The sequence below is a fragment of the Phyllobates terribilis genome, unplaced genomic scaffold (assembly GCF_046119375.1).
Source record: "Phyllobates terribilis strain yellow unplaced genomic scaffold, ASM4611937v1 Scaffold_14__1_contigs__length_39327217, whole genome shotgun sequence".
Taxonomy (NCBI): Eukaryota; Metazoa; Chordata; class Amphibia; order Anura; family Dendrobatidae; genus Phyllobates; species Phyllobates terribilis.
The window spans coordinates 10,939,488-10,967,062 of NW_027362774.1; the positions used below are offsets into that span (position 1 = coordinate 10,939,488).

The following is a 27,575-nucleotide window of genomic DNA, read 5'->3' on the forward strand; positions in this document are numbered from 1 at the left end:
AAAAGGGCAAAGGAAGAAAGAGGAAGTCAAGTACAGAGAACCAGGCACCTGCAAGATGCAAGACTTTGTACATGTTGGACAGGTAAAATGGCGAAGGTATTTGTTAAAATGGTGCCCGACAGCACAGTGGGGAAGAAGAAGGACATCCCATCTTGTAGGAGTGTATGATAAAAGCGCGCCAAACAGAGCCAAACCCCCTGCAGAGGAGCAGTCTGGACAAGGCTGTCCCCTAGCGAAAGTAACCCCACCCACCCAAGTGCAGGACCAATGACCAGTGAGGTACTGTCCCAGAGGGGGAGGAGAAAAGAGGAACAGGAGCTTTCCATGTGGGAAGAACGCCATTCCTGTCAGGAGAGTTTGAGGAAGAGGCTGCATCGCCTATTACTGTTGTATCATGGCGGAGTACCTGGCATCTACTCTGCAGGCAGGAATCCCTATGGACATCACAATCTTGGAGGACGCAGGTTCGCGGTCCCCCAGCAAAATAGAGGTACCCAATGTACCACCGGTTTCTCTGGAGATCAACCCGCACTGTCGCGTTGCTGGGACTACATCACCTGGAGCTGCACCCACAGCAGTGCTGCTGCCTTTTGCCAGATCCCTGGAGGAACTGTCCGCACCGACCAGATGCAGACTCAGGCAGGTACCGCCCACCAAGGCCTACCCCGACCAGCGACGGAAGGTACTCATCGGAGTGGAGGCCTGGACAGCCTGGACACCGCGTCCGCATGGCCAACACCTGCTCTCACAAGAGGGGCGGGGCTTCGGGACCAGACCAAGATGTCAGACGGTGAGAAAATGGTGGCACCCAGAGCACACAGGCCATGGAACTTGGAGTTCAGGACCCAGGCATGCAGCCTGACGTTGTCACCGTGTCCGCATGGCCGACACCTGCTCTCGCGAGAGGGGCGGGGCTTCGGGACCAGATCAAGATGTCACAGGGTGAGAAAATGGTGGCACCCAGCAGCACCCAGGCGAGGGAACTGGGAGTTCAGGACCCCTGTATGCGACAATTGCCCACAGCACAGCCATAAGGTACGCCAGAGAAGCTGTCTGCTCAGCGACCGGAGGACCCACAGCCAATAAGGCAGGTAAAGCAGGTGACAGGAATGTAGACGCAGTAGTCGGCAAAGGAAATTTAGTGCAGCAAATGAAAGACATTCATGGTTACTTACCTAAGAAATTTAAAAGTTGTCCAGCAGTGCCATCAGGTCAGATTGGGCAGCAACCATTGGCACCAGCTATACCCATATATTGTTCAGGGTTTGTCTGGAAGAATTGTGGCCAAAAACCAAACCTTCAACATGGAAATGACCAACTATGCTCTGGACTGATGAGTCAAAATATGAAATATTTAGCTGTAACAGAACGGTGTTTGTTCCCAAAGGTCTGGAGAGCGGCACAATAATGAGGGTCTGCAGGAACAGTGAAGCATGGTGGAGGATCCTCCGATTAAAAAAGAATATGGAGTCCTGGAAGTGATTATATGGCCTCCACAAAGCCCTGATCTCACATCATCCAGTCTGGGATCACATGAAGAGACAGAAGGATCTGCACAAACCTCATACACAGAAGATCTGGGGTCAGTTCTCCAAAATGTTTGGAACAACCTCCTGCCAAGTTCATAAACTGTGTGCAAGTAACAAGAAGAAAATAGCAATTTCTTTTGTTTTTCATTCACTGTGAATCTTATTGAATGATAAAAATAAACTGTTGACACCTTTTTTTTAAAGCATTCTTACTTAGCATTTTTTTACAGATCTATCTATCTATCTATCTATCTATCTATCTATCTATCTATCTATCTAACACACACACAAGGCTAATAACGCTGGATTTGTCTCTTTCCTGCTCAAATGCACCACCCAAAGGAGAAAAGTACCTGCAGACAGAAGTATTTTGTGTTACACATTTCAGCAGCCTTTAAATGTAAAAAATGACTCTGCCGCAGAAGATGACAAAGGTATTTGATGGAAATGACTGATTTCCCACGACTGTACCTGCAGAAAATTGATGATAATGCTGTCTAACCAATTCATTATGATTTGTGACTTTATTCGCAAGCAGGTTGAATTTATAAATGTACCAGTCATATGTTGTGTATAATTTGACAAGCACCGTTCTCGTATGAAAGGTTCGTTGACCTTGTTTTATTAATATTGTACTCGATCCGGCGTTAACGCATTAAACCAAAAAAAAACTTCAGTAATTAAGCAGCATTGGTCATAATAGTAGAATGTAAATGGAGATGAAGCAACGACAGTTCCAGGAATGAACTATTTTTCAAGGGAGCAAATGCTTATCAGAGGAACCGCTACTATAATGAAACCCAGGGCTGAACTACAGCATGGGGAAAAGATGCAATTGCCCTGTAACTACATGTGCCTCCATAATGCTGTTACCCTACAAGTGCAGCCCGCTCTTCTGGAGAGAACTTGCATTATGGCACTGGTGTCTGCGGTATTGCTTGGACAGAGGATGGTACATATGCTAATTTTCTGCAGATGTTTTTCTATAAAAGTTATTGCCGTTAAAGACAAGTTAAGATGCATTTGCAGCATTTTATATCTCCAGTTTCTATTTAATGCAAATGTGGCGCCCCTGAGGGTTCGACCGCCACAGGAATGCTGCACTTCTCTAATGGAGTGTGGTGTTCCTCCTCTGAGGTAAGGCCGGTGTGATGGTAGTGACCTAGCCTTTAGCATCCAACACCACATTTCCACCAGAGGGAGCTAGTATGCACTAGGTGCTGCTCCCCTGGTTACAGGGAGACTGGGGAACACAAAGTGGTAGGAACCGGTTAGTGGGTGTGGGTGGAGGAACACTAGTCAGTTACACTTCAAATTTCATATTTAGTAGAATGCCATCTTTGATCTTGGTCCTTTTTCGTTCAGAGTTCTGTCCTGTTCTTTGGTCCTTCAGTCTAGCCTTTGCTAGTCTGTCGGCTGTCACTGTGCTGTCAAAATACTGTGTGTAATGTGACTTCCCTCCGGGAGCGCAGATCCTGTGTGGGCCTGCACCGGCATGGGACACAGCCCTCGTATCCCGATCTTTGGGACGAGAGGTAGGTTGCAGACGAGGAATGTCTCAACCCGGCCGAGGACCAGGATCAAGAAAGCCCGGGAGCTTTAGAGTGTGGCTCCCTAGCAAATGGGTCCCGGGGAGGATGCAGACGGAGCGGAGCACACCACCTGTCCTCGCCTACCTGATCTATTCAGAGGGATTCCGGCTGCAGGAGGGGTACCGGCCCCCAACACCCGACCTTGTACTCTACGTCCAGGAAGGGAAAGCCGGTTAGGCCCTGAGGATCCCGCCGGGCGTCGGACGGAGAGGAATTGCCACCCGAGCCCTACACCTGAGAGGAGCTCAGAGGGATACCCGGCCTATCTACACACGCACAGGCGGGAAAGGGTGAAGTCTTTAGTGCAGGAACACTCTGGTGTAGGGTCGCTACCGAACACTGGACTTCCTCGGAGGTAGTCGGACCCCCGTCCCTGGTGGCCGCAGGACTCCGTGAGGAGCAGGGAGTCGCCTTCCCGCTAACATCTCTGAGTGAGTAAAGCCTTGGAAGTTCACCCCTTTGGCCTCCGGACTGTTCATTACACGCCATACCACGCGACGCGGTGCCCGTACTCCCCGCGCTACTACTGCTACCCCCCTTCATCCTGCCTTGCCTGCCCTGAGGCCCTGCTCTGCCTGTGGGGAGCAGCGAGAACCTTAGCCGCCATGACACCGGGCCTCAGCGGACTGCTAGCGGCGCTGGTGGCCCTTCACCAGACACCACCGGTGGCATAGTCGTTAATTAAGCCACTCAACCCGGAATAGCCCACACCATCTCTTTCTAATGTGACGGCCCTGAGCACGGGTCGGGCCCGGGCCACGGCTGCATCCCATCTCTTCAACGCAGGGCCCGACACCGAGTCCCCCAACACCCAGGGTAAAACACGGGCTTTCTGAGTAGAGGCGTCACAACCTGGCGTAGTCGGCAGGATATCGTGCCCGCAGCAATGGAGAAGAGTGCCCATTGCTATCGGGTACTGTGTGCCTTACACCTTGAACTGTTGTTTTACACTTAAAATGGCACCCACCCAAGAAGAACAGATGCCATAACGCTGTAAAAAGACTGTCTTTGAACGCCTCCCATCGTGGGCTGGGCTCCCGCTTGGCGCCAAAAATGTGGACTGCCCCTTCCATCAGAGACTGTCCGCGGGGTAATGCCCGTCAAACTGGATGGGCTGAATGAAGGCGGGCCTGTCAGCATTCCGCCCAGGAACCACCCCGAAAGAGGAGGAAGAAGAGAAGCAACAAGGTGCGACCATTGCAGTAGGAGCTTGGCAGTCAACGGAGGCGGACATGGATGCCTCTGGGGAGCAAGACCACGCAACTACTGAACCCGGTTCAGGCCCTTCACCCGGTAGAGAGCATGGCAGCAGCGTGTTAACCCCGGGAGATATAGAGTTTCTCCATAAAGAAGCTCCGGGACTCGCCAGGAGGCAGAAAGAGGCCCAGGAGGCGGCAACGGCAGCGTGGAAAGCAGCGATGCTGCTGCGTATCAGAGACCGCCGCCGAGGAGTAGAGGTTCCAGGACCAGTCGACTCGGAGACCGAGGTTGAGGGTGACCTCACGGCGGGTGAGGTGTGCAACCTCTGCCCCGGCTGCAGAGCCAACAGAGACTATCCTGGACCTCATGGCGGAGTACATAGTTCCCCCACGGTCACCTGGGAGCAAGCGCTAGCTCCTGAGCTGCAATCGGCAGCCATCGGTGGGGACCTGCGATGTCGCCCAAGCTCAGATACGGAGGTGCCTGAAGCTGCGGAGGAGGCTACCGGCTCTAACCCGGACTGGTCCGCGTCAATCGAGGACTCGCAGCAACCCGTCCTCACCCCGCTACCTGCTCTGGCAGTAACCTGGCCCGAGGCTGAGGAGTGGGCGTGGGAAAACCAGGGTGGCGAGCTAATGGGCTTCCCTCGGGAGATCCGATCTGAAGCGCGAAGGAGGAGCCAGTGGTGCAGCGACCAGATCTTCTAGCTAGCATGGGAGCAACGTCGGCGGGAGCAGCGCTGCGAGCGCCTCGAGGTCAGGACCAAGGCTGCAAAGACTCGGGCGCGTCAGGAGGAGGCCACCCATCCCAGTCCCCGGTACGAAGGCCAAGTTGTACGTTTCCACCAGGAGGCGGGGTGGGGGTTCATCCAGTGTCCCCTGTTCCAGGATGATGTGTTCGTCAGCCGGTGGGATGTCGAGCCGCGCCTTAAGAAGGGACACCCCGGTCGGAACCTCCTCCCGGGCAACAAAGTGACTTTCACTCGCCACCAGGGGGAGCGTGGGTGGTACGCCCTGGACGTCCACAAAGTGTCTGGGAGCGACGCCACCCCGCCCTCAGCCTCAGGTGACCGGCTAGCCTCCGTCGGGAGGAATGAGCCTTTCCCAAGACGAGAGCCTGAAGTCTAAGGCAGCCCCCGGCTGCTGCTGTTGTAGTTGTTTAAAGTTTAGTTGAATGCTGCTATTTTTGTGTTTTTCCCTGTTTACAGAGACTTTGGTCCCTGCGGACTATGGCAGGCGGCGGACTGTGCATTGTATATAGTTATGACTCTATTTAGGTGCTTCCTATTGGTTTTATACAAAACCGTGTCTCTTCTTCTACCTCAGACCTCAGAAGCAAAACCTGTCTGGAGTGGCATGTGTGGGGGTCCAACTCCGGATCTTCATGCCCTGCAGCCACCCCAGGGCCCACGTAGAGGGTTTAGGGCAGGTCCCTCTTGCTACTGAACTGACTGTCACCACTTCTAACCAGTCTGCTGCCATTGTCAAAAGTCTCTTGTCCTAATTTATGTTTTATACTTTTATAATTTTGTACTTTTGCACTTTTACACTTTTATACCTTGTTATGCAACGTTTAAGGAATGTGCCTCCCATAAAGGGATGATAGTTTTGCTTGTTATTATGAAAAGAAAATTTCCTGGCTGTTACTTCCTTTGCAGCCCGCGGACGTGCTGTGTTTTACCAGGGGGGAATGTGGCGCCCCTGAGGGTTCGACCGCCACAGGAATGCTGCACTTCTCTAATGGAGTGTGGTGTTCCTCCTCTGAGGTAAGGCCGGTGTGATGGTAGTGACCTAGCCTTTAGCATCCAACATCACATTTCCACCAGAGGGAGCTAGTATGCATTAGGTGCTGCTCCCCTGGTTACAGGGAGACTGGGGAACACAAAGTGGTAGGAACCGGTTAGTGGGTGTGGGTGGAGGAACACTAGTCAGTTACACTTCAAATTTCATATTTAGTAGAATGCCATCTTTGATCTTGGTCCTTTTTCGTTCAGAGTTCTGTCCTGTTCTTTGGTCCTTCAGTCTAGCCTTTGCTAGTCTGTCGGCTGTCACTGTGCTGTCAAAATACTGTGTGTAATGTGACTTCCCTCCGGGAGCGCAGATCCTGTGTGGGCCTGCACCGGCATGGGACACAGTCCTCGTATCCCGATCTTTGGGACGAGAGGTAGGTTGCAGACGAGGAATGTCTCAACTAGTGTTGAGCCACCCCCGTAGTGTTCGAGTTCGGTTCGGTTCGTCAAACACCCGTGTGTTCGCCGAACTGTTCGTCGAACTGTTCGTCGAACACCTTCGAACACCGTTAAAACCAATTGCAGGCAAACAAAAACACATAGAAACACATAGAAAACACCTTCAAAGGTGTCCAAAAGCTGACAAACTGCTCAGAAGACACAACTAACACATGGAAAAGTGACAAGTACATATAGTCATGCGAAAAGAAAAGAGGTGGAGGAGTAAAAGGAGGGGGAGACACAGATATAGGCATGTCATGCCCTTCTAAAATCCAAAAAGTGAGAAGCCGACACGGCCAGTCCGTTCCTGCCCGTGCCACCTCTGTGTCGCCGGGTTTGTGCCAGAGCCGCGGTGGACCCTGACGGCCAGCCCCCCTATCCCAATACTGGTGCCTGTCCGCCGGTGGGTCGAGGCCCCCCACGGTGGGGGGGGAGTAACATCTGCAGAAGAAAGACCATCTTCCAGCCAAACTAAGATGTCGACTTCTTTTCGTGGACAATGTGATACGATCCCATTCTTACGGACACGCCCATCGCTACAAATTCTAGATGAGGCACAAAAACAGCAGGTGCTTCAACGGATATCAAGTGCTCCTTCAAGTGGGCTCTCCATCACCTCAATTTCAACATCACAAATACTCCAGTCCTCAGAGGTGTCACCCCAATCGCACTTGCTTCCTCACAGCTCCCAAGTCTCCAGCTGCCCGTCTGAGTATGGGGTAGCACAGATGGTTGAGTCTGCACAGCTGTTTACTCATACTATAGCCTGGGAAACGGAGGTCTGCTCCAGAGCTTCTGTTAATCCAGATGAGGAATTGATCTGATCTGATGCCCAGAATCTTTATAAGTCGGATCCAGGACCAGATGAAGAAGGTTCTGAGCATAATGTAGACCCTTGTTCCCAAACTGTAACTCCTGTTGGTGGAGACAATGATGAAGACGATGATGAGACTCAAATACCTGATTGGAGCGACAACTTGACTTTTCAGTCAGGGCAGGAAGAGGTTGGCTCTGAGGACGACGGGTGTGATAACACACAGGGTGATGATGACGAGGTTGGAGATCCCACTTACTGTCAACCCACAGTCAGCCAGTCGATGAGGTCAGCAGAGGAGGTGGAGGAGGATGTGACTAGCCCTGGGGATGGGGATGACTCGGTACCCGGGCATTTGCCTGGCCTTGGGGATGTCGCGGTGGTCGGCTCCCTGGCCCGTACCCTGGGGTCTCTCTTTAAAAGGGTGGATAATTGTTAATTTTATAAGAGTTCATGACGCCACCTGTGGTATCTGGTGACAAGCACCAGCGCTGCAGCAGTCCACTGAGGCCGGTGATAAGGCAGCTCGATGGTATAGCTCCCCACAGGTGGACCTAGGTCTCAGGGCAGCGTATGCAGGGGGAATGCAGGACAGGCGAGACCCAGCTGGGTCAGAGCAAGAACGGGAACGGACACGGTAGTCACTTCAGTACCTTTTACTGGTGGAAATTCAGGCACATCCCGGAGCACTGTAGGGTGAAGGGTGCATATCAGGATCCTCCCCAATGAGCGGGTGTAGGGCCTCCTGTTTCTTGCCTCTGCATAGTAAGTTTCTGACCTGCCTGGAGCTAGGCCTAACTTTGTCTCTGTCCTGCGCTGGCTGACCTTGTGGTAGGGCCTTCTCTTGGAGTTCACGCTCCCAGTATGCAGGGCCTAAGCGTCTCCTGGCTCTGTTACATATCAGCACCTTAGCGATCCTGGGACTTGTAGTTCTCCAGGGATTCCGGTTATGCCTTACTGGGTCATAGAGATACCGGTAAGCTCGGATCCTGTGTCCGGTAAATGCTTCGGGGTGAGCTGGTTAAGCTCCTCTGCCCCTTATGTACTAACTCGCCACTCGCCTTCGGCCTACTCGGGCCCTCACTAGGCTATACACACTAACGGCAGCTTGCCACGCTTCACTGATCTTACGGCACTGGCACACCTTAAGCTCTATCTGGGCTCCCTGAATCTACCAAGCAGGAGCCTCGTACTCCACTGCTGAACTATTAACTGCGTTCTCTAGACTAGACTGAGCTCCACTGCAGACTGACCTCTCTTAGGCTTCTCTACTGCAGGAACTCTTCAGAGGAACTGAACTGCCTAGCTCCACCTTCCCTATTTATATCCCTAACGGGCTCCCTCTGCTGGTCTGAGGTGGAAGGTGGAGATGTGTGAATGTTTATGGGGGCCTCTTGTGGAGGATTCCATCAATGCACTCTTCTAGGATCTGTGATACCAAGCGCAGCGGGGCATCACAGATGCTATTGACGACGAGGTTAGGTTGCGCCTTCCTGAACAGAGACGGAGTACTGGAAGCACGTCAACAACTGCATCCTCAACCACAACTCTGCCTCTGACCACAAGTCGTAGTGGCTCTTCAGGTCACATGGGCTCTAAGCCTTGCATAGCCTGGGCATTTATTCAGATCGATAAGGATGACCCAACTCGTGTTATCTGTAATATTTGTCAGCAAAAGCTAAGTAGAGGCCAAAAAATCCATAGTTTGAGTACTTCATGCATGTACCGTCACATGGATATGAAGCATAAGTTGCAGTGGGAAGCTCACTGTGCTACAATGCGGCCTAGCCGGCTGGGCCAACCACCGTCTGCCCCATCTTGTGCATCCGCAGCCTCTTCATCCTCTGTGACTGGGGGGACAGCAGTCACACATGTTTTTGGACGCAGACCTGCCACCTCTTTACCCGCAACAGCCAGTGTGATTGGCAGGTCGTCAGTTCATTGGGAAGTGGAAACACCTGCTAGTGTTGAGCGCTCTCCGACATCGAGAGCACCACCTTTGGATCAAGGCAACCTAAGATGTCCGCCTGCATCTTCCTCACAGACCGGCAGTTTGCCGGGGACACCCTACTCAACACCGTCTAAGCACAACTGCCAGCCCTCGGTCCCTCAGATGTGGAAAAGTAAAATACCATTTCCTCCTAGCCATGAGAAAGCTAAGAGGTTGAATTTCACCATCTGCAAGCTGTTGGCTACAGAAATGCTGCCTTTCCACCTGGAGGACACAGAGGATTTTGAAGACCTTATGTCCGTCACAGTGCCCCAGTACCAGATGCCCAGTCGGCACTACTTCTCAAAGAAAGGTGTGCCTGCGCTCCACTAACATGTCGCACACAACATCACCATTTCTTTGAGAAACTCTGTGTGTGACAGGGTGCACTTCACCACAGACACTTGGACGAGAAGGCATGGACAGGGGCGTTACATGTCGCTGACTGGGCACTGGGTAACTATGGTGACAGCAGGACAAGGGGCTGCTGTCCAAGTCTTACCGTCCCCACGAGTTGTGCGTCAATCCTCTTTATCTCGAAGTTCCTCCACTGCTTCTGCCTCCTCAACCTCCTCTCGGTCCTCCACCTGCACCCAAAGCCTGTCTGGTAATGCCACCTGCTTTCTAACTGCGCAGAAGGAATCCTGCACACCTCCTTACTATGCTGGCAGCAGGGCTCAACGGCATCAGTGTTTACTTTGAAATGTCTGGGAAATGTGAGTCACACAGCTGAGGAGTTGTGGTCAGCTCTGGAAACCCAGTTTCATGAAAGGTTGTCTCCACTGGACCTGCAACCAGGGAAGGCCATGTGCGACAATGCTGCAAACCTGGGTGTGGCACTTCGCCGGGGCAATGTCACACACGTGCCTTGTATGGCTCACGTGTTGAACCTGGTTGTCCAGCAATTTTTAGCCCACTATCCCGGACTAGATGGCCTTCTGCAGAGGGCACGGTCGCTGTTTGCTCATTTCCGCCGTTCGCATCCCGCAGTTCAACGACTTACATCTCTACAGAAGTCGTTGGGCCTGCCAGTTCACCGGCTGAAATGCGATGTGCCGACACGGTGGAATTCAACTCTGCACATGTTGCAGCGACTGTGGCAGCACCGACAAGCCCTGGTGCAATACGTTCTGACGTATAGCCTGGGCCAACGAGATCCAGAGGTGGGGCAAATCACGCTGCAGGAGTGGTCTCAGATCAGGGACCTATGAAGTTGACGCGCCCCCTGGGCCATGGGGTACCCTGAGCCGGGCCGGTAGACGCTGGGGGTTGTAGTCACTGTGGCGGTGACCCAGTCCGTGACCCAGGGCGGTCAATCCAAGGGTAATTTGTATATATGGATTTTATAATGTCTGACTACGCCACCTGTGGAGTGCGGCCAAAGGGGCCGCCGCTGCGGAACAGTCCTCTGAAGCTGGTGGTTTTGCAGCAACGGTATTATTACTCACCACAGGAAGAGTGTAGCTTCAGGGCAGTGTGGGTGGATGATGGTGGTTGTAGTGCAGGGAGTCAGTAATGAACACAGAGTCCGTGTGATGCCGTCTCAAGATATTACTCACAGTTGTTGTAGTCCAGATTACAGGTACCAGAGCAATCTTCCCCGTCGTGCTGTGCATACTCAGTGAGGGGCTCAGTCCACCCCCAGATAGCTCCGGAGTACTTAGCAGGACCCCCTTCTGTGTGTCCTTTCTCTGGCCTTCTCCCTGCACCTCACACCCAGTGACACTTCTATCCGGTATCCTCGGGCCTTGGCGGGTGACGTGTGTTCCGTCCCCTGGGTCCTATGTGGCTACCTTCTTAGTGAGACTGGTGTGGACTTTGGCCTGCAGTACATGAAATGCAGCAGCCTCCGGTTTCTAGTTGAGCCTTGCTGTTTCTCCGCTAGTTGAGGGACCGGTTCCCCTTATCTGGCCTGACCCCTCTACCTCCTGGTAGCAGCGGGAGTACGGGTGGCCTTCTGCACGGCCCGTAGCCGTAGGGTCCCTTCGGTTCCTGGAGCCTTCCAGCTCCCACTCCTCTCTTCTCTCCTTCAGTCCTGGGCCTCCCAGGCTAGGCCCGCCTCCGGAGCAGAGCTCATGCCTAGTCTCTGCTCCTGTCACTTTTCCTCCTCTGTCTGGCTTGCTCTTTCTAAGATGGCTTCCTATTTATACTCTCCTTGTCATGTGCTCCCCTAAGCTGCTCCCCTAAGCACCCACTACATAGGACCCTCAAACCAGCTAGGGACCTGGGACTGTGCTCTCCCTTAGGAGCAATCTCGCCCTACCCCCACTGCGGGTATGTGTTGGATGCAGGAGTCAGGGTCCCGAGCCATACACCTTCCTTACCTGAGGGTGAGATACCACACCTCTGGGTGAGATGCAGTAACTCTGTGGCGACTGAACCCTCAGGGGCGCCACACACCCTTCTGCACAGTTTTGAAATGGCGACGAAGATGTTTAGTGCTGACGACGATGCCATTATCAGCATGACTATTATGGTGATTTACATGCTGGAGCACACATTAAACAGAATTCAGAGTCAGGTGGTGGGACAAGAGGAGGTGGAGGAAGTAGAGGAGGAGTCGTATGCGGAAGGAATAACATCTCCAAGGTCCAGACGGTTGGCAGCACCAAGGCGGCAGGCATGGGAGGGTGGGGGAGAGGGATTAACCAGGGCGCATGGTAGCAGCCAAACTGTTGAGGAAGGTGCAGGAGCCGAGGAAGAAGTGGAGGACGAACTGGCGATGGGCATGGAAGACTCATCAGATGAGGGAGACCTTGATCACATTTCTATTGTGCGAGGTTGGAGGGAGAGGGCAGAGGAAGGAAGCATGATTCTTACCTCGCTACCAACACAACAAGGACTTGGTACTTCTGGATGCGCAAGACACATGAGTGCCTTCTTGCTGCACTACCTGCAACATGACCCCCGGATTGTCAGAATTCTGAGTAATCCCGACTACTGGGTTGCCACACTCTTAGATCCCCGGTACAAAAGTATATTTGCCGAAATAATTCCTGCCATAAAAAGGTATTGACGAATGCAGGAGTATCTGCAGACGCTGTTGCAGAATCTTACATGTGCTTTTCCACAAAACACCAGTGGTGCACGTAGTGAATCTCACAGTTCTAACTTGCCAACGGTGGGACTGTCAAGTCTTCATCACTCAAACAGTAACAGTAACACAGTATCAGCTGGTAACAGCAATTTTGTGGAATCGTTTCACCACTTTTTTAGACCATCCTTTGCAAGGCCACAGGAGACAAGAAGTCTGACACATAGTCAATGCCTAGAGAGGATGGTACAGGAGAATCTCCAAGTGAACATCGAAGCCATGACTGTGTCACTGGACCCTTGCTCATTTTGGTATTCCAATCTGGAAAAATCGCCGGAGCTAGCCACTCACGCCTTGGAGATCTTGTCATGCCATGCAGCCAGCGTTCTCTCTGAACGTGTGTTCAGCGCTGCTGGTGGTGTGCTGACAGATAAGCGCACGCGGCTGTCCACTGAGAATGTAGACAGACTCACGTTCATAAAGATGAACAAATCATGGATTCGCAAGGACATTTCTACCCCTGTGTCATCCTTGGGAGACTAAAAGCTTGGGGATTTGGTAAAATCACCTCACCAACCGTTTTAAGCAACAGTGGGGCAATTGATGCCACTTAACCCTAGAATGCATGACCATAAAAATCTACACTTTCACATACCTGGGGCCCTTTAGGCCCGTGTGCAAATAACATGGAATAACTCAAACTCAAATGACAAACAACTATATACATGAAGAATACCTAGAGTTTCAAAATTCTAACTAAAGTAATCTTGCAGAAAATAGAAAACAATTAACTGTGCGGGCCTGCAAGGCCACAGGTATGCGTTCTAGGGTTAAGTGGTGTCTGTGCCACAATTTTGGGAGTCCCCTTGCTGTGTCTTACGTGACGTTGGCATCGTCAATTCCAGGTGGGTTGGGTCGCACCCCCCCCCCCTTTAACTGTAAGAAACTACATACACTATGGCTTGGGGTAACACAGATGGTTGAGTCTGAAGAGCTGTTTACTCAGAGGTCTGCTCCAAATCTTCAGTGTCTGCTAGTCAGCGTAGAATTTTTAACTGCATCTAGCCTAGGCAATACTTTGGGCGTAGTAGCCCAGCTGCGAAGCAAGCTGCACCGCCTGTGTATCTAATAAGAATTTTTAAATGAATCTAGCCTAGGCAGACTGTGGGGACCCCCAACCAAACCCAGACGCTCAGCCCCCCTACCGCCCCCCTTTCATGGACAATACAATAATGTAACTCTTACAACTGGATGGGTGAGGATCGGTCACAGCTTTATTAACTCTTTATACTCATTCCATTAGAAAGGCATTTTATTTCTAAAATAATTCAGCTTGTTGCAGCATGCCCTGGGTCCCCACTCCGGCAAGTTGGCCAACAAGTGTAACTCTCCAACATGTCCTTTCTATTTCCAGGCCACGGAGGATCCAGCGTACTCGTATGCAGGACTCTGACCCCCACCGATCACTCTTAACGCTTGTTCCACTCCGTCCTGGAGTCCTGACAGGAATATGTTCAGTCCAATATCTATTAAGTGAACACCGTCGGGCCGTATGAGGCCTGCTTTATCTCCTTCCAGTTGTCGGTGTCGTATCACTACACCGCCTCTGTCTCTTCTAAATTTTGCCATCCGAATATTTATTACCCGCCTTGTCCATTCAATGGCCGTGATGTCTCGCGCACCTTGCCATACCGCTATCGGCACAATCTCTGACCATACTATAGCTAATTTTGTGAAAAATTCTCTGAAGCGCTCAGTGTCTAGTTTCATTATTGCCATTAGTTATGCGCTCTTGTGATGACCTAGGTTGTTTCCCCCGGCCTGTATAACTAAGATGACCGGACCTCTTGCCTCTCTGCCTACCTTGATTACCTCCATTAGTACCTGTGGCCATAGCAGGCCTCTAATACCTCTCCAGTTGAAATATGTGTTATGAAACTCTAATTTCCTCCCGCCTGGGCGGACTTTCGCCCTTTTTTGTGCCCAATATATATACGAGTGGCCTATCACTCACACTGTTGGCTTAGCGTCACCTGTAAAAGAAACAAACCACATTAGGATAACAAGTCCGGTCTTATGTATCTCGCCAAACACGTGGATCGCCATCTCCCTATCCTCTGAACTTCCGTTTCTGACAGTCCTGCTCTTGCTGCTTCCGTGGCCGCACCTATGCGGAATGAGTGTGTCCCGTAATCTTTGGGGTGGTTCCCTGCCGATGTTATGCATTTATTAAATATAGCTTGGAACAGGTATCTTGATAATGGCGTTCCATCAATGTGTGATAGGAAGAAATTACTTTGTGATCTGATGGTTAGATATGTTTTTACTATTGTTACCTGACTCAGTGTACCGTTTGTGGGTTGTAGAAGTACCCAAGTACCCCTGCCCGCTGGAACCGTTTTCGATTGGTGTATGCGTAGACGTATTGCATTATTGGCTATGACTACGTCCTGGTGTAATAAGCCTCCACTGGTGGTAATTTTGGATTGAGGGACTAATTCGCTTATACATAGCGCCCCGAAGAAGGCGATCACAAATGCAGTAGACATTAGTGTTGCTTCAAATTGTGAGTGTCATGTTAATGGTGTTAGGGATAAGATGTGAGAAATCAGTTTTAGTGACACGGGACGGGACGTCTACATTCCTGACTTGGCTGACCCCTTTTCCACCCTTTTATGGATTGTCTGATGATGAATCTTTGTCACATCTCCCCAATTCAGTAGTTGGAAGTGAAATGCTACTCCGGTCAGACACCGCTGCGCTGACGCCCCTGATATGCCCCTCATCATTAGCTGGTGGAGAAATTCTATGGTGACTTGTGATCTGGCTTGTTCACATTGGTCAACCCGTCTGCCTGCTACTAGTCGTGTCCACTCTTAACATGCCTTACCGTATGCTTGCCACGTTGACGGGGCAACTGACGCTCTGATTAATGGCATCAACTATTCGCCACTAGATCCCATAGGGAGGGTGGGCAACTGTTGCCCGATGGGTGGGCGTTGTGGAAGAGCTCTGTGAAAATCTGCCAATTGAATTGTTATAAAGCGTTAGCAGCAGCTTTATACCCCTCAGCATCGTGGCTAGCGCGGACCCATACATTGTGTTTTAGGCACAGGAATGCTAGCCTGCGTAGTAGGCCTAGCACTGGGAGAGACGATGATGCCATCTTATTAATGCAGTGCGCTAGGCTGGTGTTTTGTGTTATGAAGCGTATATTTTTGTTAGCCAGGCGCGCGCCCCATATTTCTATTGCTACCACTATTGGGAAAAATTATTTTCAGGGCTAGATGCAGCTAAAAATTATTATTAATTTCAAAGCTGGTGGAGCTTGGTATAGATGGCCTAATACAATGAGTCCCACACACTGCTAGAAGCCCAAATATTTTTTCAGAGCTAGATGCAGATAAAAATTATTTTTAATTTGCAACCTGATGGAGGTCAGTATAGATGGACTAATAGACCAAGTCCCACACACTGCTAGAAGCCCAAATATTTTTTCAGAGCTAGATGCAGAAAAAAATTATATTCAATTTGCAACCTGATGGAGGTCAGTATAGATGAACTAATAGACCCAGTCCCACACACTGCTAGAAGCCCAAATATTTTTTCAGAGCTAGATGCAGAAAAAAATTATATTCAATTTGCAACCTGATGGAGGTCAGCATAGGTGGACTAATAGAACAAGTCCCACTCACTGCTAGAAGCCCAAATATTTTTTCAGAGCTAGATGCAGATAAAAATTATTTTTAATTTGCAACCTGATGGAGGTCAGTATAGATGGACTAATAGACCAAGTCCCACACACAGCTAGAAGCCCAAATATTTTTTCAGAGGTAGATGCAGAATAAAATTATATTGAATTTGCAACCTGGTGTAGGTTAGTATAGATGGACTAATAGAACAAGTCCTACACACTGCTAGAAGGCCAAATATTTTTTCAGAGCTAGATGCAGAAAAAAATGATATTCAATTTGCAACCTGATGGAGGTCAGTATAGATGGAGTAATAGAACAAGTCCCACACACTGCTAGAAGCCCAAATACTTTTTCAGAGCTAGATGCAGATAAAAATTATTTTTAATTTGCAACCTGATGGAGATCAGTATAGATGGACTAATAGACCAAGTCCCACACACAGCTAGAAGCCCAAATATTTTTTCAGAGCTAGATGCAGACAAAAAATTATTTTCAGTTTGCAACCTGATGGAGGTCAGTATAGATGGACTAATAGAACAAGTCCCACACACAGCTAGAAGCCCAAATATTTTTTCAGAGGTAGATGCAGAAAAAAATTATATTCAGTTTGCAACCTGATGGAGGTCTGTATAGATGGATTAATAGAACAAGTCCCACACACAGCTAGAAGCCCAATATTTTTTCAGAGCTAGATGCAGAAAAAAAATATATTCAGTTTGCAACCTGATGGAGGTCAGTATAGATGGACTAATAGAGAAAGTCCCACACACTGCTAGAAGGCCAAATATTTTTTCAGAGCTAGATGCAGACAAAAAATTATTTTTAATTTGCAACCTGATGGAGGTCAGTATAGATGGACTAATAGAGAAAGTCCCACACACAGCTAGAAGGCCAAATATTTTTTCAGAGGTAGATGCAGAAAAAAATTATATTCAGTTTGCAACCTGATGGAGGTCTGTATAGATGGACTAATAGAACAAGTCCCACACACAGCTAGAAGCCCAATATTTTTTCAGAGCTAGATGCAGAAAAAAAATATATTCAGTTTGCAACCTGATGGAGGTCTGTATAGATGGACTAATAGAGAAAGTCCCACACACTGCTAGAAGGCCAAATATTTTTTCAGAGCTAGATGCAGAAAAAAATTATATTCAATTTGCAACCTGATGGAGGTCAGTATAGATGGACTAATAGAATGATGCTATGCCCAAAAGATTTTACTTCACTAGGTGCAGTAAAAAAATTGGTATTCTATACACAGGTGGTATATCTTGCAACACAGATAGGCTACTCCACTGACTAACACACTCTGCAATAGGCCAAAAAGGATTAGCTTTGCTAGATTCAGCCAAATGCTGTGAAAAAAACTTGCACAGCACTGGCACAGACCTGCCTGGCAAAAACTGATAGGAACTGATGTAACCTAGTCCTGAAAAGGACTCCAATTACAATTAGTCTTTACTCCCACAACCTATCTATTTAAGAGCACAGACCTCCCTGATAAAAGTCGTAGGAAATGCTGTAACCTAGTCCTTAAAAGGACTGCAATCACAACTATTCCCTACTCCCAAGCTATCTGTAGATTTGTGCGAAAATTGGCTTGAAATTAACAAGGTATAGCGCACACAGCAACAGCGGTGCCGTCTAACACGCAGCTGCAGCAGTGAGAAAATGGTGGCGACGGGGAAAATGGCTGGGTCTTATAGGGCAAGGACATGTGACATACACAGTCAATGACACATGCCCTTGCTTGTGTGAAAAAAAGCACTTCGCTCCGTGTGTGCGCTGCTGATAGGCTGACAGATTGCACCTCCCCACTGTAAATGCGGGAAAGAGAAAAAAAAATGGAGATCTTCATTGTTCCTGCAGAGATCCATCCCCTGCCCCTCCCCCCGCCCCGCTGTACACTCAAACTGCGTATTAACATTAATTTTCAGCATTACTGAGAAAAAATCCAGTTATGATTTTGGTGCACGAACAGTTATCGAACATAACCTCAAACAGCCGAATTTTTCTCAAATCGTTCGTGTTCGCCGAACGGCTCGAACACCGCCCAAAACAGCTCGAATTTGAGATTGGCGAACAGTTCGAGTAGAACAACGCTCATCTCTAGTCTCAACCCGGCCGAGGACCAGGATCAAGAAGGCCCGGGAGCTTTAGAGTGTGGCTCCCTAGCAAATGGGTCCCGGGGAGGATGCAGACGGAGCGGAGCACGCCACCTGTCCTCGCCTACCCGATCTATTCAGAGGGATTCCAGCTGCAGGAGGGGTACCGACCCCCGACAACCGACCTTGTACTCTACGTCCAGGACGGGAAAGCCGGTTAGACCCTGAGGATCCCGCCGGGCGTCGGATGGAGAGGAATTGCCACCCGAGCCCTACACCTGAGAGGAGCTCAGAGGGATACCCGGCCTATCTACACACGCACAGACGGGAAAGGGTGAAGTCTGTAGTGCAGGAACCCTCTGGTGTAGGGTCGCTACCGAACACTGGACTTCCTCGGAGGTAGTCGGACCCCCGTCCCTGGTGGCCGCAGGACTCCGCGAGGAGCAGGGAGTCGCCTTCCCGCTAACATCTCTGCGTGAGTAAAGCCTTGGAAGTTCACCCCTATGGCCTCCGGACTGTTCATTACGCGCCATACCACGCGATGCGGTGCCCGTACTTCCCGCGCTACTACTGCTACCCCCCTTCATCCTGCCTTGCCTGCCCTGAGGCCCTGCTCCGCCTGTGGGGAGCAGCGAGAGCTTTAGCCGCCATGACACCGGGCCTCAGCGGACTGCTAGCGGCGCTGGTGGCCCTTCACCAGACACCACCGGTGGCGTAGTCGTTAATTAAGCCACTCAACCCGGAATAGCCCACACCATCTCTTTCTAATGTGACGGCCCTGAGCACGGGTCGGGCCCGGGCCACGGCTGCATCCCATCTCTTCAACGCAGGGCCCGACACCGAGTCCCCCAACACCCAGGGTAAAACACGGGCTTTCTGAGTAGAGGCGTCACACAAACTGAGTAGTCTGATTCTCATATGCTGATTACTTTCTTTATAAATATTTATAGTAGTCACATCTTTTTCTGATACAAAGCTCCAAATCAACTCCATAGTTTTAAAAGCTAAGATGCTGAGTTTCTAAAATTGCCTCTAGAGGGAGTTGAGGAGTTTCCTGCATACTGTTCATATAGTGAACTCAATAATAAAGCAGTATGCAGCAAGCTCCCCCTAGTTGGTGGCTTGAAACCGGGCACATCTTTTGTTTTTCTGATAAAGCTCTAAACCGCTTTCATAAATGCAGATGTAAAACTTAACAGTAACAATTAGAAAGATACTTCGAGAAATAAATCAGCTGTTTTGAGAATGGAAATTTATGTTGTAAATCAATCATAGAATTATTTCCTGACGTCATGCTGGAATCACCTAAGAATTGTATTATATTGCAAATTGGTAAAAGGTATATTTTTTTGTATATAGTGATATAGATAATATACAGTTATATGAAAAAGTTTGGGCACCCCTATTAATCTTAAGCTTAATGTTTTATAAAAATTGGTGTTTTTGCAACAGCTATTTCAGTTTGATATATGTAATAACTGTTGGACACAGTAATGTTTCTGCCTTGAAATGAGGTTTCTTGTACTAACAGAAAATGTGCAATCTGCATTCAAACAAAATTTGACAGGTGCATAAGTATGGGCACCTCACCAGAAAAGTGACATTAATATTTAGTAGATACTCCTTTTGCAAAAATAACAACCTCTAGTCACTTCCTGTAGCTTTTAATGAGTTCTTGGATCCTGGATGAAGGTATTTTTGACCATTCCTCTTTACAAAACAATTCCAGTTCAGTTAAGTTTGATGGTCGCCGGGCATGGACAGCCCTCTTCAAATGATCCCACAGATGTTCAATGATATTCAGGTCTGGGGACTGGGATGGCCATTCCAGAACATTGTAATTGTTCCTCTGCATGAATGCCTGAATAGATTTGGAGCGGTGTTTTGGATCATTGTCTTGCTGAAAGATCCATCCCCTGCATAACTTCAACTTTATCATTGATTCTTGAACATTATTGTCAAGAATCTGCTGATACTGAGTGGAATCCATGCGTCCCTCAACTTTAACAAGATTCCCGGTGCCAGCATTGGCAACATAGCCCCAAAGCATGATGGAACCTCCACCAAATTTTACTGTGGGTAGCAAGTGTTTTTCTTGGAATGCTGTGTTTTTTTGCCGCCATGCATAACACCTTTTTGTATGACCAAATAACTCAATCTTGGTTTCATCAGTCCACAGGACCTTCTTCCAAAAAGAAATTGGCTTCTCCAAATGTGCTTTTGCATACCTCAGCCGACTCTGTTTGTGGCGTGCTTGCAGAAACGGCTTCTTTCGCATCACTCTCCCATACAGCTTCTCCTTGTGCAAAGTGCGTTGTATAGTTGACCGATGCACAGTGACACCATCTGCAGCAAGTTGATGCTGCAGCTCTCTAGAGGTGGTCTGAGGATTGTCCTTGACTGATCTCACCATTCTTCTTCTCTGCCTTTCTGATGTTTTTCTTGCCTGCCACTTCTGGCCTTAACAAGAACTGTCCCTGTGTTCTTCCATTTCCTTACTATGTTCCTCACAGTGGAAACTGACAGGTTAAATCTCTGAGACAGCTTTTTGTATCCTTCCCCTAAACAACTATGTTGAATAATCTTTGTTTTCAGATCATTTGACAGTTGTTTTGAGGAGCCCATGATGCCACTCTTCAGAGGAGATTCAAACAGGAGAACAACTTGCAAGTGGCCACTTTAAGTAGCTTTTCTCATGATTGCATGCACCTGGCTATGAAGTTCAAAGCCCAGTGAGGTTACAAAACCAAAAAAAGTGCTTTAGTAAGTCAGTAAAAGTAGGTAGGAGTATTTAAAACAAGAAAATGATAAGGGTGCCCATACTTATGCACCTGTCAAATTTTGTTTGAATGCAGATTGCACATTTTCTGTTAGTACAATAAATCTCATTTCAAGGCAGAAACATTACTGTGTCCAACAGTTATTACATATATCAAACTGAAATAGCTGTTGCAAAAATACCAATTTTTATAATACATTAAGCTTAAGATTAATAGGGGTGCCCAAACTTTTTCATATAACTGTATATACAGCTGGTATGTATATAATCATATATGTACAGCTGGTATAACCTGGGTATCTTCTGTATATAATTATATATGTATAGCTGGTATAATGTCACGGGTTTGTCATATGTAGCAGACAGTCGTTCTGCTGCTGGTTGCAGAAGGTCACTTTGTTTGGCATTACAGATGCCTTCTTAAATCTGTTTTACTTTAGGACCCAGCGGCTACCTCCCTCCTGCTGTGATTGAAACCCTGGCCTAGGTGTTTAAATACTTTCAGTTCGCTGCAGGGAGGGGCCAGTGATATTCACATATTCCCTTGTGAAGGCTTGGAGCTATTGCAGTCTGCTTACTTCCTCTCTGGTGCTTGGAGGATGTTTGGTGGAATCTCTCTGAACTCGGCTCAAGCTAAGTTTCTGCCCCCTTTGTTTGTCTCCCTTGTTGTCTTTAGTTTATAGTGGGGACTGACCAGTGTTCATCCCCCCTTCCCCATCCAGGGCCTAGATCTAGTGACTACAGGGCTTAGGTTCCCTGTTCAGCAACTGGTGAGGAACCAATATAGGGACAGTAGGGTAGACAGGGTAATATTAGATCAGCCTAGGAAGTCTCCATTCCCCCTTTCCCAAGTGTCTGGGCTCCCTTTCCCTCATCTCTTCTTGTTGCACTTCGTCTTTCCTACACTGACATTGACATATAACCTGGGCATCTTCAGTTTATATTTATAAATAAAATGTTAATTTTTTAATACTTTGTAGAGTCCTTTGCAGCAATGACGGCCTGAGGCCGTGATCATCACCCTCGCTGGTCTCCTCCTGTGTGAGGCTTTTCCGCCTTTGCTACAGTGACTTCAGTTGCAGCTTGTTTGTGGCTCTTTGTGTCTTAAGCCTATGAAATGCGGCTCAAAGGGGCTGAGATCTGGTGAGGACTCGAACATTGCAGAATATTCTTCTTCTTTGCTTTCACAGGATTTTTGGGTCATTGTCTGTCTGTCCTGTGAAGCGCTGTCCAATCAACCTTGCTGCACTTGGTTAAATCTCAGCAGAAATTATTGCCCTGTACACACAGGATTCACCCAGCTGCTTCTGTCTTCAGTCACATCAATAACCACTAGTGATCCGGTGCCATTGGAAGCCATGCATGCCCGAACCATCACACCGCCTCCACCATGTGTTACACAGGATGTGCCGAGGATCAGGAGCTGCTCCAAGCCTTCTCCAGGCTTTCTTCTTCCCAACATTCTGATACAAGTTGATCTTCGTTTTGCTTTTCCAGAACTGGGGGCTTCCTTAGATGTTTTTTGGCAAAGTCCAATCTGGCCTTACTATTTTTAAGGCTCATTAATGGTTTGCACCTTGAGGTGACCGTTCTGTATTTGCTCTCATAATGTCTTCTCTTAATGGTGGACTTAGATACTGAGATACCAACTTCCTGGAGAGTGATCTTCACTTGAGTGGATATAGTGTTGTGTTCACCATTGGATCATGCACCACTGATATTTTCCGTAAACGTCTGGGCCTTTTGAGTTCTCAAGCTCACCAGGGTACTCTTTTTTTTTTTTCCAGAACGTACCAAACTGTTAATTTGGCCACTCCTAACATTTCTGCTATTTCTCTGATGGATTTCTTCTTTTTTTTCAGCTTAATGATGACCTATTTTTCCTCCATTGAGAGCTCCTCAGACCGCATGTTATGGGTTCACAGCAACAGCTTCCAAATGCTAATGCCGACCTGGAATTAGCTCCAGACCTTTTATCTGCTTAACTGTTGATGGAGTAATGAGGGAATAGCATATTAAAGAGCTTTTGAGATAACTGTCCAATTACTTTTAGTCCCTTTAAAAAGAAGCAACTCCATATTAATCCCTTTCTGACGTGTGACTTAATAGTACGTCATGGTGACCTGGGCCGATTGGACCAATGACGTACTATTAGGTCATATGGAGATCACGCCCGCACACAAGCGGTGCGGGGCGATCGCCGCCGGGTGGTCCTGCACCGCTCCTGCACATTAACCCCCTCAATGCTGCGATCGAAGTCGATCGCAGCATTGCGGGGGCAAGGGGAGGTGATCACCGATACTCACTTCTCCTGCCAGCGTCCAACGCTGTCTACCGCAGTTCCCAGATGTTGCCATGACGACCTGATGTCGCCATGACAACATCCGGGTCACCAGACAGCAGGAAGATACTTTGGTCATGTGCAGTGCATGACCAAAGTACCTTCTCCCTCTGCAGCAGTGACTGCCTGTATATCACAGGGAGCTGCTGCTGCTCTCTATGCTATACAGGCGATCTGTAATAAAATGTGACAGTCCCATAGTGGGCAAGGTGTAAAAAGTAAAAAAAGAATCAAAATGTGAAATTTAAAAAAAAATTAAAAAAATTGTAAAAATATTTTTTAAAAATTAAAAAATAATCGAAAAAAATATAAATATTTTGTACCCATAAATAAATATTATTATGGAAAAAAAACAATAAAACTACCCATATATGGTATCGCCACGTCCAGAACGACGTGTCCTATAAAACTGTTCTACTAGTTAACCCCTTTAGTGAACACGTTAAAAAAAGAAAGAAAAAAAAGAAAAAAAACATGCTTTGTCATCATACCGCCAAACAAAAAATGCAATAAAACGCAATCAAAAAAGATGAATGCAAATAAAAATGGTACCGCTGAAAACGTCATCTTGTCCCGCAAAAAACAGCGCATTTAAAAACGCCAAAACATAAAAAAACAATATAAATGTAGTACCGCTGTAATCATACTGATCTGAAGAATAATGCTGCCTTATCAATTTTACCACACGCAGAACGGTATAATAAATAAACATAAAAAACAATACCGGAATTGTTGGTTTTTGTTTATTCTCCCTCCCAAAAATCGGAAAGCGATCAAAAAATGTCACGTGCCCAAAAATAGTACCAATAACAACGTCAACTTGTCCCGCAAAAAATAAGCCGTCAAAACTAGTCTTTGCAAAAAAAAAGCATAATTTACTGTGTGACAGCTGTCAATCATAAAAACCCGATATGAATCTGGTATCTCTGTAATCGCACCGACCCGAAGAATAAAGCAGTCTAATCACTTATACCGCACGAGGAATGGCGTAAAAAATTAACTCTAGGGTTGTGCTAAGGTTAGGATTAGGATTTTTTCAAAAGTAAAGAAAAAAAATGATGACGATATGACAACTAGCTTAGCTCTTTTATCAACTCGTTCGACAGCTCTCCTCTACGCCGCGGTGAGGGTAGACCAAAATCGGACAATTTCTTTCCAGAAATTATTAATATTTTGTCCTTGATAAGCCCCAACGCCTCATTGAAACAGAGATCATCGTTAACGTGATCCATTCTTTCAAATCTGTGCATGATATCCTCTGATAACGCAGTTTTATACTTGTGCCAGAGTTGTAGATGATTGGATAAACCGCAAGTGCATATCAATATGGCAAACAGCTCTCTTATTTGCGCCGGGGAGCGACATAGCACGGCCTCTTCTAAGGTGGTATCCCAGTGGTTATCATCTTCCAACAACCCCATCTTCTCACACACCTGCCGAAAAGTTGCAAGTTCTTGACCTTCAAATGTTTTTAAATCCGAGAAGTTGGTTGGACCCCTTATTACATTCAGCAGCATACGCAAGCAATAACATTCAAAATTGCTAACGTGCACCGTGTAAATGCGACCTAGAGCGTCTCCTGCCTTCACACCTGGCCAGCCATCGACAGGTGTTCCTTGTAAACGACGTTTCCATTGCTTCCGTGCCACATTCCAAGTATAGTAGCGAGGCACGTCAATGTAAAGTAATGTTTTTGCAAACGTATCACTTTGGCACAACAGGAAAAATGCAGTTAGTGTAGTTTTAGGTGGTGCTTCTATGTCCCGACACATAGTTTGTTCGCTACTAACTATTACAGCAGCTATTTCATTTGTAGTAGGGGCATTGAATCGTCTCTCATGTTGACCACGTGGTACACGGTCTGGGTGAATCACTACTTTGAAATGATCGTCATTGATCATTCTGTCTCTAGCCGTTTTAAATTCATGCACCAAAATGTTGTGGTCGTGAAGTACTCGTTGTAATTTTTTAACTATGTTTCTATCTACGCTTTGCACGCACTCAGTACGCCTGTTGATTTGTTCTTCTTCGTCACCTATGAAATAAACTTGTAAAAATTGTGGTTGCGAAATGGACGTAGGAATTAAAGAACTGATACGGTGGTATACTTGTCCTTGTATTGTAAAGGTCGGGCAAAACCCTGGCATTGAGACAATTTGATCTGCTCCAAAAGACGTCATATGAAAGCACATGTTGTATTTTCTTATATTATTTAGAAAAAGGCGAGATTCATCAGTTTCATTAGAGAAAAGCTCTTTTAAAGGTTGAACTGGCTCATCTATATAAGGAAGAGCTACTTTCCCGCTCAAACAGATACCTGCTGCTTCCTCTTTCCACTTAAGAGCTCCGCAATATTTGCAATCTATGGTCATTGCTTCTATTTTTATAAGCTTGTGAGTTTCATAATCAAGAGTCTCGTCGTACTCAAATGCAGCTTTATTAAACAATATCCATGTATTTCTTGTAAATGTTTGACGTCGCTGTGCTGCCCTTTCAGCAACAGTGCGTCTGCGAGATTCGGTCATTTCATAAGTTTCAGTGGCTCTTTGGGACGCCATGTAAGTCGCTTGCTGCTGACGTCGAGCTTGGGACTGTTCTTGAGTTTCAGCAGCCCGTTGAGACGCCAGATACTCCGCACGCTGTTCACATCGGGCTTGGGACTGTTCTTGAGTTTCAGCAGCCCGTTGAGACGCCAGATACTCCGCACGCTGTTCACATCGGGCTTGGGAATGTTCTTGAGTTTCAGCAGCCCGTTGAGACGCCAGATACTCCGCACGCTGTTCACATCGGGCTTGGGACTGTTCTTGAGTTTCAGCAGCCCGTTGAGACGCCAGATACTCCGCATGCTGTTCACGTCGGGCTTGGGACTGTTCTTGAGTTTCAGCAGCCCGTTGAGACGCCAGATACTCCGCATGCTGTTCACATTGGGCTTGGGACTGTTCTTGAGTTTCAGCAGCCCGTTGAGACGCCAGATACTCCGCATGCTGTTCACATCGGGCTTGGGACTGTTCTTGAGTTTCAGCAGCCCGTTGAGACGCCAGATACTCCGCATGCTGTTCACATCGGGCTTGGGACTGTTCTTGAGTTTCAGCAGCCCGTTGAGACGCCAGATACTCCGCATGCTGTTCACATCGGGCTTGGGACTGTTCTTGAGTTTCAGCAGCCCGTTGAGACGCCAGATACTCCGCATGCTGTTCACATCGGGCTTGGGACTGTTCTTGAGTTTCAGCAGCCCGTTGAGACGCCAGATACTCCGCATGCTGTTCACGTCGGGCTTGGGACTGTTCTTGAGTTTCAGCAGCCCGTTGAGACGCCAGATACTCCGCATTCCGTTCACGTCGGGCTTGGGATTGTTCTGGAGTCTCTGCAGCTCTATGTGCCGCACAACGCACCGCCTGCTCAAGCCTTCGTTGCTCGGCTTGTTGAGACGTCTCATCACGTCTAATTATTTTCATAGCTCGGGCTTTATTAGAGCTTTGCGAAATGTTAGACTTACGCTTTCGCGGCATTTTTATAAGTACTAATTACAAAATAGGTACTTTGTAAAGTTCAAACAAAATACTAAAACAATCTAATTAGTTATATTACGATCGCTGTACAGACGATATCAGTTGTATATGACTGGTCTATGAGGAGCAGCTGTGGCGCGGTTACCCATAGCAACCATTCCCAGTGCTCTGTGGGAGCTGAGAGCAGCCTGCTGGTGCTGTGGGTGACATGCTGCGCTGCACACACACAGGGCTGTGCTGCACACAGGAGGGGAGGACGCCATTTGTGTAGCGCTGCTGCCGGTGCTGTCAGGCTGCAGTGTGTGCATCCTCCATGGAGCCGCGCTCAGGTTACTGCCCCTCCCCGTGTGTGAGTCACATCCCCTCCGCCCAGGAGAGGCGCTCGGAACTTTCCCGGCTGCAGCAGCTGGCGCAGGTGAGCGCATGTTTTATTATACGGTGTTATGTGGAGGGACAATGGCGGCGGGGACCCCCTGTGTGAGGAAAATGACGGCCCGGTGCCCACGGGCAACCTGCAGGAGGAAGCCTCACACTCCCCCGGGCTGTGGGCGCGCTGGGACGTGTAGTTCCCTAGTAACCTGTTCCTGACATATGGGCTGTTTTCTGGGCTATTTTTTTTTTTTTTTTTAAGTCTGAGAAAATGTCATAAATTATCCTTCTCCCTTCAGCTGTTTCCAGAGTGTAATGTATCAGGGTGAGCTCATGACTGACAGCTGCCAAAGTTTCTAGGAAATGTCAGTCCCTGGGGGTCGTGTGT

The 27,575-nt window shown here is 48.2% G+C and overlaps 1 protein-coding gene across 1 annotated transcript in view; it reads left to right on the forward strand.

The window, feature by feature from the left end:
- Positions 1–394: 394 nt before the first annotated feature.
- Positions 395–27,575, forward strand: part of LOC141175696 (uncharacterized) — a 110,427-nt gene continuing 83,246 nt past the window's right edge. Inside the window, exon 1 of the mRNA XM_073659620.1 lies at positions 395–643. Coding sequence (XP_073515721.1) covers positions 395–643 — 249 coding nt within the window. The remainder of the gene's footprint in view (positions 644–27,575) is intronic.